Source organism: Lineus longissimus, chromosome 14 (genome assembly GCF_910592395.1).
Source record: "Lineus longissimus chromosome 14, tnLinLong1.2, whole genome shotgun sequence".
Taxonomy (NCBI): domain Eukaryota; kingdom Metazoa; phylum Nemertea; class Pilidiophora; order Heteronemertea; family Lineidae; genus Lineus; species Lineus longissimus.
Window position 1 is genome coordinate 8673899 of NC_088321.1, and position 12463 is coordinate 8686361.

At 40.5% G+C, this 12463-nt stretch overlaps 1 protein-coding gene across 1 annotated transcript in view; it reads left to right on the top strand.

Moving 5' to 3' along the window:
* The window catches only part of LOC135499100 (protogenin-like), a 139758-nt gene that overhangs the window by 55969 nt on the left and 71326 nt on the right, over positions 1 to 12463 (top strand). The window contains exons 3-8 of the mRNA XM_064789760.1: positions 3701 to 3860; positions 5116 to 5243; positions 7186 to 7326; positions 8095 to 8244; positions 9289 to 9440; positions 9805 to 9931. Of these exons, the coding sequence (XP_064645830.1) occupies positions 3701 to 3860; positions 5116 to 5243; positions 7186 to 7326; positions 8095 to 8244; positions 9289 to 9440; positions 9805 to 9931 (858 nt within the window). The remainder of the gene's footprint in view (positions 1 to 3700; positions 3861 to 5115; positions 5244 to 7185; positions 7327 to 8094; positions 8245 to 9288; positions 9441 to 9804; positions 9932 to 12463) is intronic.

A 12463-nucleotide genomic window follows, 5' to 3' on the forward strand; every position in this document is an offset into this window, starting at 1 on the left:
CAACCAGTACTCATTTATACACTTTGGTGTACCTGTAGTATAGCAAAGAGACCTGCTCAAGTCTCACGGCGACTGGGGAATCAAACAAGGGACCTCACGACTGCTAGGAGGAGTCCCAAGCCACTACACCACCACAGCTCCAGTCGCTCTCTGTACGACGTTCAATTTTTGAACTCGGAGAAAAAATAGACATTTTAGGGGCATATTTTGCGTTAGGGCAGTTCCAAGTTTCCAAGGCCAATGTTTTTTGCTCTAGTCACTGTCACATGCCTGTTCAAAGCATCACACTGTAAGTTTTCTGCTGTGAAGGACCGTGACAGCGGGTTAATACGTTGTTGAGAATGACTTCTTCCCGTTGGCCACCCTTCTGCCATCAGACTCCAGGTCAGCATATTTTTCTGCTCACCACTCAGCCATCATATCATCGCCATGCCAACACAACCTTGAAACCAATGGGGCTGAGAAATTGCCAGCCAATGCCACACAACATGTGCTGATCACTGTAGAATCCATATAAACCATACAGTAGTCTGTGAAACCGAGCTTGATCCACTTACATTCTGCAGTAAAAAAATGCACCGAGGCCACGCAGAGAGACTGATCAAGTGTAGTCTCTGTGATCAACCCAAAATAATGCATTTTCTGTTAATGGATTTTTACCCAGAGGGTATTTGAAGAGATCTTGGTCTCTATGCTTGGCCTTATCTGCTTCTTCTCTGACAACAAATTTCCTGCCCAAGGCCATTGAAAGAGACTAATACCTTGAGAGTTGTTTGTAATGTATGACTCATAAAATGTTGGCCAAGCGCCAATATGGCTTGTTTACATCGCAAGGTCAAATAATACTGGTAGTGACACCTTGTGTGAATATTTTAAACTGGCTCAAGAACACTTCGTGCTGTATTCAGTGTTCAGATGAGCAGAGTAAAATTCACGGCCTGTGTGTATGCTGCAGTGAATGATAAAATAGTTTCGTTATTTATAAAAAAGTAGAGTTCGGTAGGAGTCTTCAATTGTTTCTAACAGAAAGCTGTGTGAACACTAGTTAACAGATATGAAAGAGGGATGTTGTTTGTAATCACTGGTGGTCCAAATACAATTACGCAGTTGTACACAATTCTGTAGCACAGTTATTATGCATGCAAATTTGTTGATACTTGGTATTTGTTATGTTACTATATCTGTCTACACAATGGCAATGTTGATATTTATTCAGTACGTATAAAAACACAACAATCAGAAATTCTCAAATTCAATTACAAATTTCAAATATCTAATGAATGGCGTAGCCTAAAATGTCATGATTTCTGAGATGTCGGTTCCAGGTGTTAGCCTTATCGAGTTTTGTTATTTACTGAGGCAAGTTTAAATGGTTGGGCCCTCAATTTTGCTGATGTGAAAATTTATAAAAAAAAACAACAAAAACATTATATAAACATTTTTGTTCTTCTGTTATTGAATTGGATTGTAGAGATAGGAAATCTTAAGTTTATCCTTATGAAATTACTGAAAAATGTGCTGAAAAAACAAAGACTTCGCAGATGCTGAACATTGTCCATGATGCACTTTATACCCAAAATATATTTTTAAAAATGCAGCTGCCTGTGCTCTTGTTATCAGGAATATTTGTTTGGCCTTGTTGCTCTCAAATGGCACCTCGATCATCTACTAACGGTGTTATGACATACAATAATGATGTTTGACACAAGTCGGAATATTTCGATATTGGGGCAGAAAGAGTTTAAAAGTTATATTTCTCCTTTCAGTTGACTCACTTCTTGTTACTTTTCATTACTCTGCTGGTTCCAGTTCAGTTCTGTGTGCAATTTTAAAAAGGCCAATTTGGAAGGGCATTCTGAGGAAAAGTGCAGAGTTAGCACCCCGCACTTGTAGAAAATGCTTTTTTGGCTCACCGTAAGGGGAGTCTATATGATAGCGCTGTGCCGTCGTCGTCGTCGTTGTCGTCGTCGTCGTCGTCGTCGTATCCTAACAGTGGCACGTTTCTTAACTGCTAGGGCTATGAACTTGAAACTTTGTACACAGAATGCCCTAGGTCAGCTGACCTCTGACACTGATTTTCGGTCCGATCTGATTCTCTGTTTGGCCACCAGGGGGCCAAATGTCGATATCTAAAAAGTGTGATATCTCGCTTATTAGTGACTTGTTCTCGATAAAACTTTTGTTGTAGGTACTCATAGCAAATATACATTTTATATTATACGGGTTTTTAATTTGACCTTGTTTTCAAGGTCACAGAGGTCATATGGCGTAAATTGGCCATTAGAGTGTAAACTATGGCACGTTTCTAAACCACTAAAGCTATGAACTTGAAACTTGGTACATATAACCCCCTATATCACATAGCCTCTGGTGCTGAATTTTGGTTCGATCTGATTCCTAACTTTGCCACCAGGGGGCCAAAAGTGGAAATCTAAAAAGTGTGATATCTCGCTTATAAGTGACTTGTTTTCGATAAAACTTTTGTTGTAGGTACTCATAGCAAATATACATTTTATATTATACGGGTTTTTAATTTGACCTTGTTTTCAAGGTCACAGAGGTCATATGGCGTAAATTGGCCATTAGAGTGTAAACTATGGCACGTTTCTTAACCACTAAAGCTATGAACTTGAAACTTGGTACATATAACCCCCTATATCACATAGCCTCTGGTGCTGAATTTCAGTTTGATCTGATTCTCAACTTTGCCACCAGGGGGCCAAAAGTGGAAATCTAAAAAGTGTGATATCTCGCTTATAAGTGACTTGTTTTTTCGATAAATTTTTTATGGTAGGTACTCTTAGGAAGAATACATCACATATCTTACGGGTTTTCAATTTGACCTACTTTTCAAGGTCACAGAGGTCATATGGCGTAAAGTGGCCATTAGAGTGTAAACTATGGCACGTTTCTTAACCATTAAAGCTATGAACTTGAAACTTGGTGCATATAACCCCCTACATCAGATAACCTCTGATGCTGAATTTTGGCCCGATCTGATTCTTTATTCGGCCACCAGGGGGCCATAATGGAAAAAGTAATATCTTGCTTGTTTGAGTGAATTGTTTTCGATAAATTTTTTATGGCAGGGACTTCTAGCAAGGATACACCACATGTCCTACGATTTTTGGATTTGACCTCCTTTTCTAGGTCACAGAGGTCAAATGGCGTAAATTGGCCGTTAGAGTGTAACTATGGCACGTTTCTTAACTGCTGAAGCTATGAACTTGAAAGTTAGTACATGTAACCCCCTACATCAGATAATCTCTGACACCGAATTTTGGCCTGATCTGATTCTTGATTTGGCCACCAGGGGGTCAAAACTGAAAATGTAGGACGTGCAATATCTCGCTTATTAATGACTTTTTTTCGATGAAATTTTTATTGCAGGGACTCTTAGCAATCACACGATATTGATCTTGTTGATGTCATAGACAATTATTGGTTGGATCATAAACTTATATATACTGCCCTGTCTTATTACTTGACATCAATACACATCTAAAAAAAGTCTTCATGCCTGATTGTGTTCACCATATTCACCTGTAAACTAAGCATGATCCTGCCTACTAAAAGATGTATACGGTGAGCACAATGGCCCCTGGCCGTTTCATTTGCTCTGTGACTTGACGTCTTCATTCGAAGAATGATTTTGATAAAATCTGGTTTCTTATGCGAATCTCATTTTATCTCTTTTCAGCTTTATCAAGATTTACCTCAGATTTCCACCCTGTTGCTGTAGAGACGGGTGGAGTCGCTCGCCTCGTGTGTAATATTACGGGTGTTCCAGAGCCCACGTTTCTATGGGAATTCGACCGTTCTCCTCTACCTCTTGCAAAAACCAAAAATAAATTTCAAAAGTAAGTTTCCCTTTATCATTGTATTCTTCGGTAACTACTGGAATATCCATGGTTACCACTGGAACACAAGTGGGAAGCATTGGGCTTGAATGAGTACCGCTGGGACATCACTGGGTATCACTGGAATGCTAGAACTTCACAGAGTACAATTGGAACACCACAGGTTATCCCTGGAAATCCACTGGTTACCATTGAACCTTAAAGCTGAAGGGTCAACTATATATTCTTGAGTAATATCGAAGCCGAGCTCTCTGGAACATTCGTGATGTGACTTTTTCGTTGAGAATATTCTATATACTGATGTCTGGATGCTCTCATTCGATGTTCACCCTACAGTGTCTGCAGAGAATGTCTCGCTTTCAATTCATGCACTGGGGGTAATGGATATATTATTCAGTAGATCCAAATCACGAACATTCCCGAGAGCTCAGATTCGGCTTTACTTGGGAATGTATATTTGACCTGTCAGCTTTAAGGAATTACCACTGGAACATCACTAGTTACCATGGGTACTCCATTGGTATACACACTTCCACTCAACTGGGTAATACTTACAAATTATTGTTTCCACAGGAACTAGGGATTGCCAAAACTATCCGCACCTGCACTCGGCCATTCTAGTGGTGATAGGTGGCCATAATGTAGCTTTAGTACCGGGCACCTCTTGTTCAATAAATGAATAAAGAACAAAAAATTGGAAAAAACTTCGAACTCTAGGATGGCACTGGGTACCACTGAAACTCCTCTTGTTATCAATGGTCATTGAATGACAATCACTCGAACATATCTTGGTTACCACTGGTACTCCATTGGCATAACACTGAATTTCCACTGGGGGCACTATTGGAGCTCCACTGGTTACTGAACGGACCTCAAATGTTGACTACTGGACTGTCTACGAACTATCAGCCAAACATCAAGGGTCATATGACTTCTGCCAACAACATTATTTTGACGTCGGTGTCAACTCTAGGGCTGTCAGATTGGCTCAGTGGGAACACCAGGCAGCGCCTGTCACCTTTGAGGTATTGGGTTGGATTCCCGGGTGGTCCCGGTACACTCATGTGATAGGGAGGATGACTCTCATCACAGTGTTCCCGGGTATCTGGTTTCCTCCTACGTGCATTACAATCGTCCAATATAGTTTATGGAGCTGATAATCTTCTAGTTGATGCTCAGCTCGGAACTCAATATCTAGTAAAAATAACCTCTACTTTTGACAAAACAACATTTTGAACATATTTTTTTCTTTCAGATATTTTCAACTATCCTCAGGTGTTCTTCAGATATATAACGTCAGTACGAGTGACGCGGGTCTCTACAGATGTAAAGCTTTTAATACGGCAAACCAGCGCAGTCGCGAGATATCAGTCAATGTATCAGGTGAGATCACTTACAAAAGCAAAAACTATTAAAGGGACAACTGGGGCATGAGATATATTGGGTTTCATGCAAAAAGAACTTCCAGCAAGTCTGTGACTTCTCCAAACAAAATTATTGAAATATCCTTAAACTGCACTGAACAACTGATTTGCTAGACAAGAATATAACTGTAGGCCTGCCAGAAATGTCAAACCCTTTTCCAAAACCGCCTCTTGTGAAACTCATTATTAGAGATCAACTATTGTGGGATGTTTATGTATGGCGGGCACATGGTGGCAAGTTTGTGAATTATCCCCTGGTCACAGAAATCCCACGCCAAAGTTGTTCCTTTATGAGGTCATGTCGAGGAACTGGGCAATATTCTCTCAGTCTGGGTAGTCTCATGTGACAGCCCCCAGATTGGGATCGGTATAATGATTTTAATATCAATAAGCGAGTTCTTCCACTTGAACGTTCAAACTCTTTGTTTTGTTAATCAATGTAAGTTGTTTTTTATCAAAAACCTGCATCAAAATATTAATAACTTGGTAAATATTACTTGTTTACATGAAAAAAGAATATATACATAAATAAATCATAATAAAGTTCAAGTGTTTTTGTCGAATTCATGGCTCTGGATTTTATACTGTTTTATGAGTTTGAGCCTGCGAGAAGCTATGTTCAACGGTAGTTGATAAAGCTTGGAATCAGTGAAACCATGTAACCAGTGATAAACCTTGGAATAGTCAGTTCTAAACCGTGGAATCACTGTGCAAGTACCGCGTGAAATCGGGCGCGTTCCTTCCACGATTTATACCCTCCCAACTGCCAATCTCGTCCCAGCTGACTTTATTGATAGCAATTTGCCAGTAGTTCCAGAATCAACCTTTTTGTGGAGGATGACGTCATCATTGAATGCATTGGAAATGTGTTGTTGTCGTTAAAAAATAAACTTATATTCATGACGGACCGCCATTTGCAAATATCTAATTATTGCTCTTCGATGAAAGCAAAAGTAAGCTTTTGTGATTGTTTTGTATTTCATATACGAAAATAAAACGTTTTTATTAGAAGAATCATTTGTATATATAATGCTCTGATATTGCTCAGTAGATATGACAAACATGCACACGGGAATCACTAAAAAATGTGTCCGCTTAGAACTGGTTACATCACGAAAATATCTCTACATCCCTCGATGTGTACATGAATATGTACGAAATCGCTCACAGCGAAGGTATTTATTCACATTTTTCATCTCCAAACCCGGCTAAAACCTTCAGTAATAAACCTTCATCTACGTTTCTACGGATAAGTGCCAGCCGGTACTGCATGATGTAGTCAATCTTCTCTGTATCACCCTGTATGATAACACCGCTCCGTAGTTCAAATAGGCCTCGTGTGGTGGCGTAGTAAGCGGAGCGCTGATTGGTCCATATCATGGGTGTGTGGTGGGCGTGTCGTGATGTGCATGCCTATATTTGGGAGATCAGTAATGTACACTGGAGGCGAGGTATGACTGGGTTGTTCTAAAATATAGATTATTGAATCGGATATGCGACTGATTTCTAAACTACCGTTAAATTCCGATCTGATCATGTAAAAATAAGCTCCAAATATTGATTCGTAACCACCTTAGGTTCAAATGGCATTATTTCATGTTTTTATGCATTTTTAGGACTGATTCCAAGGTTTATCACTGGTTTCAAGGTTTCACTGGTTCCAAGCTTTATCACCTACCCTGCTCAACACATTTCATGTACATTTTCTACAACATTGTTCCATAGATTTTTCATGAAGATGGTTTGTACGATGCACAACTGGAATTTCCAAAATCCTATTGTGCCCACACAGTGTGACTCAAGCATGTCATTTTTCCCGCAGCAAAGGGGTTAAAATCCTTTCCTTTAATAAGACTTTCGTTGCATCCCGGTTCACATTTGTTACTCATCTGTTTCTTCAGGAAATAATCAAAATATCCAACCTCAGGCACCAAGAATAGTCGCTGGACCACTAAACCTCACCGTGTCGGCAGGAAATTCCGTCACGCTCGAATGTTTGGTCTCAGGTTATCCATCTCTTCAAGTCAGCTGGACGCGGCAAGGTAGGTGGCGCTACAAGAGACATTGCAAAAATTGGACGATTGTAAAGAGATGGCATGGGTCCAAATCTGATCAGGGCTCAGTTGTTCAACACAAGTTCAGTCACAAATTTGCTGTTATCTCCATTAGTTCAATCCATTAGACCTCAACGCCAAGATTAACGGATCAATGGCATCATTTAGGGCATTATTACCTATCTGTAGGCTGCCCGGTCGCTTTCCACTCTACAGTATTAGTTCCCATCTACAATTCTACATAAAATGGAGAAATTAAAATCTGACCGAATTATCACACGATTCCAATTTCAATCCTAACTGGAACCTCTGTGCAGCGGTCATCATAGTGCGGTTCAATATATTGATGACACACTGTGCAGAAGTAAACACCTTGATCGTGACGTCACCATGACTTCTATGATGACAATGGAATAACATTGCATCGTTATAGTGGCAGTGACTTACAGTTTGACCTTGGTGGACTCTGCCGGCCTGTGCCAGGCTGATCCCCGTGTCAGGCTGTGTGTGTGCTTAAAACAATGAATACTGTAGTTTTCTACTTTATGTAAGAGTTGAAAAGGAATGGAAGGAAGTGCGAAAAACACCAACATAGGAATAGGTGACAAATAAAACAAATTCATTGAGAGAACGAAAACTTTATTTCCTTAGTGCCAAGTTAGCACCTGACCTCACCACCAGGTCCATTGCTGCATCAAGCTTCCAGTTTTGTCGTCGAAAATCTTAATGAATAATGTTTCGCCTCTCTTCCACCAGATGGCAAACAACGCCGTGGCCGTATTGTTGGTCAGGGTAATCTCGAAATCACCTCTGTCTCGCATCGAGATGCTGCAGCCTATACCTGTCACGCCAAAGTTGCCGGATTCTCGCGGGAGGTCCAGTCCACTGCCACACTTAGCATCATTTGTAAGTCCTTATTTGTACTTTTTGCATGAATCCGCCTCATACATATTTATCTGGATTTATAGATTTTCTTACCCTAGCTGTTTCAAAAAGATTTTTCAATCATATTTGGTTGAAAATGACCGCCAAAATCGTTCTTGAAATCAAAATAGTGACTTTTTGAAGGCCTCAACATGCGTTAAAAAAAATTGAAATTTTGTCTTTGAGTTTGAAAATTTCTTATTGAATTGAATTTGAAAATTCGAAATTGGGTAAATACTGAATATTAATTTCAACAGCGCCATTGAGTAGCCCGATATGCAATTACTATTAATACCAAGTTGAGAGTTACTGAATTTCTATTTTCCAGAGCCACCATGCAGTTAATACGACCGGTTTACTCCTTTCAGGCGCAAAAAAACCCTTTTGAATATCTGATGGCACCTATCCTAAGGAAACTTGGGTTAATGTTCGTCTCCCCAGCCCTGTATACAAACCCTTGGGACATTTCCCCTCATTTGCTGAAGTACAGATGTACATCACCTTTAAGTCAGCACCTGTGATTTACCATTACTGTCACGGTCGGTTGCAGCATCGTACTACTAATAATTTGTGCGAATAGAAATAACACTCTGAAATCTTAACATCGAGGTTGTAGTGCACACCTCGGAGATGACAATGCTTTTATTTTGCGTCGGCAAGATATAACAACCAATGAACGTGCGAGTTTGGATATTGTCATTCCGAGAGTCAAGTGCGAGTGATGTTCTTTTTTTGCACCAGAACTTCAGCCAATGAGGGGTTATGTTTAAGGGGGTTTGACCATTTATTCCTCAGGATGGTTGGAACCAAGTCTCATCTCCTTGTGTCGCTGGTGACAATAGCTTGCAACTAACAACTCAAGTCAAAAAGAGGTCCTCACTGAAGGCCAGGAACTGGATAGAAAAGTCTTGTTGTGCGACACTAGCTATACGAAGTCTGTCTTAGCCATAAGCAAATGTACATGAGCAGATTATATTTTGTTGTGACATAGAAATTTGATATGCTCATTCCTGCTTCTGTTTTTAGCTCCACCAGTAATACGACAAGCACCAACGAGTCTCAATCAGGTCACTGCAGGGACGGTGCGCTTGGTGTGTCAGATTGAGGAAGGGGTTCCCACACCCACGATTCGCTGGCTCAAGAATAACGATGTACTTCACATTAACGGCCGAATCAAGGTTAGTGTAAACTCTATAAAACATGTAGGTCAGGGATGGTCAGGGATGGATCCAGGAGCAGGGAAAAAAGGGGACGTGCTCTACGTTTCTCGTCAAAATTCGTGGTGTGCTCCAATATTTTATGGTCAGATTCGAAGATTTCATGAATTAGAGGGGCGTGCATTTGATTATATCAAGGCACGGAAAAGTTGTGGTTTATTGTCAGGGTCTCGATCCAACTGCTGTTGAGAATATCCTGCGTATAACTTGCCGCACAGCTTGCGCAAACAGAATATAGGTTGTGCATAGCCTAGGCAAAGGTTTGTCAGTTGTGATCAGGACTGTACAATGATAGTTTCTCTCAAATTTGCAATTCTCTTTACAGGAGATGTCCGACTCGGTCCTTGTAATATCACAGCTTGACTATTCTGATGCAGGTTATTATCAATGTATCGCCACAAATGCAGCAGGAGAGACTAAATCGGCGGCGAGGCTTCAAGTCAAGAAAGTTGGTAAGTCGTAACGTATGAAAATACTTGTTGTTGAAGATGTCATATCGAAAGCGGCATTTGCTGAAAAAAGATCGATATCTTTGTTTACAAAATGATGTCATTCTGACATCATGCAAAACTTTATAATTCTCCATGTTTGGGTGCGCGTATGATGCTCAACAGAGGATGGCGTGTTGTAACGATATCAACGTCCACGATCATTGTTGGTATCACTTGGATACGAGGAGTTTTTCTCGACTATCTCCTGACTTGCATGATATTCTAGAATAAAACTTGGATACAATTTTGTCACAAAAAGAGCCGTACATCGAGGGGAAATATCAACAGGGGGACGCGGTTTGTCACAACTTTTCTTAATGAAAATCATGTTGAAGCGATACAAGGTATTCACAAATTCGCCGTGACGTCATCAGATATCCATCTATACTCCAAGGCACCAAATAATTTCATCACAAGACGAGTTAAAACTCTAATACCATTAGTTGCATATACTGAAACTTACATATTTGTCATCCGAACTCTCAACCCATTTTGTCTGTTTACTTTGGAGGTGATGGAAAATCTTTGGGTTTTTTAGCTCACCTGTCAGGTGAGCTTATAGGATACTGCGGCGTCCGTCGTCGTCGTCGTCGTCTGTTGTTAACTTTTGACAAAATAGTGGCACGTTTCTTAACCCTTTGACCCAGAAAGTTCATACTTGGTGTGTGGGTACCCCTAGGCAAGACCTTCCTTCAGAATGAAAATCAGTGCAATTTGACTGCTGGTCTGCCATATAGGGGGCACTCTTTGAAAACCTATTTTTGTCATTTTGAAGCTTATGGTTAAAGCTAGAGCGATGAAAATTTTATCTTGGGTGTATCTAATAAAGGTACATCACATATCACACGGGTTTTTGATTTGACCTTCATTTCAAGGTCACAGAGGTCGAACTCTAAAATTTCTTTGATGGCACGTTTCTTTACTATTGGTCATAGACTCTCTAAATTTAATATGTAGACACCTATTATGCATCTCTACATGCTGACACAGATTTAGGTCAGTGTGACCTACAGTTCAGTTATAAGTCGGTCAAGGTTAAAAAAGCCCATTTGCTTTATTCCAGCAGATTGAAGTTTGAAATGAAGTTTTAGAGGTCTGCATGATATAGAGGTTACGATATCAAATAGATTAGTTACGTTTCACATCACTAGTGGGCGGTATTGGGCAAAAATGTTAGTTGGCGCATTGCCAGCAGTTTTGAATTTCGCGGTTTGAGGCAATCCGTCGGTATCCCAGATGCGCAGTGTTGTTCTGCGCCGCTAGAGCTGCATACTACAAGTATGGACGACAGCCATTTTAAAAGTTTGAAGCGAGACGAACAAGGAATTAAATCACCTTCAATCAATGGTATAAGTCGATCAACCGCTCTTCAGACCAGGTGGTATGTGTTGATTACATTCTTGTGATTGTTTTAAAATTAGTAGTTTGTTCTCATTGCCGATTGTTTCGGAAAATTTTGACTATGATTGGAAGGTAAAATGACAAACTTGTCGGATTGTCCTTCGGTTTGGAATGGGGAATATTGGTCAATGCAAACCGCAGTTGTGTTCAAGCTGCCCTGCCAATACGGGTGGCGTAATAATACTGCTAAAGAACAATCAAATGATGAATTGTAGCAGGGTGTGTCAGAAATTATGTGATGTCCATTCCATTTGACGATCCCGAAGTTTCGAGAATACATCAAAATGGCGGATGCCGTCATCGGAGATTAGCGTCAAGCCGGAACCTTTCGTTACACTATGCGCTTTTAAACTCATGTTAACGGCTTATAATGACCCAGACGCTACTCATTGGGTAAACATCCACTAAAAATAGTGGCTTACTGGACTTTGCGCAATATTTCGCCAAAAAAGTATTCTACGTAACTAGGTGACTTTTCCTATTCATAATACACAGCCTGTCCATCCTAGATCGTGGTTACATGGGGAGTAATCGTTGTAAAATCAGGCCAAACGCAAAGACAGTTAACCCGGGTACCACTATGTTTACGATGCAAACAAGCCGTGTAAGTCATTATCAGCATTTTGTTCATTGAACATTTGCGGGTGCAGCGTCACAGGGAGCAGCATTGAACGGTAAACAGGTTCACATCATATTCAGACAACGGCTTGTAACGGCCATACAGGAAATGATTCGTATCAAAAACCGACGATCAAAACTATTCGCTTGCTGAGAGTATACATTACGCGCATACATTACATTCAGACATTTGAGCTTCCAAGCTTTGAGAAATAACAGGTCATGTGCGAATTTGGCATGTAATTTTGGTGATTTACGTGGGTACATTTTCAACCCCGAAAAGTGTGAAGTGAAGTTATGCTTTTATTTAGTAAAAATCGGTGTCCAACAAGACATGTGTCTCAGCTGCCTGGGTGGATGTGGGTCATCACTCACTGGTGACTGACACCATGTATCGAACTTGACGTACCGGGGTAAAACATAATGGTCGCTCCCCCATTTCGCTCGTTTCGTTGCGCAAAGTCCAGTAAGCCA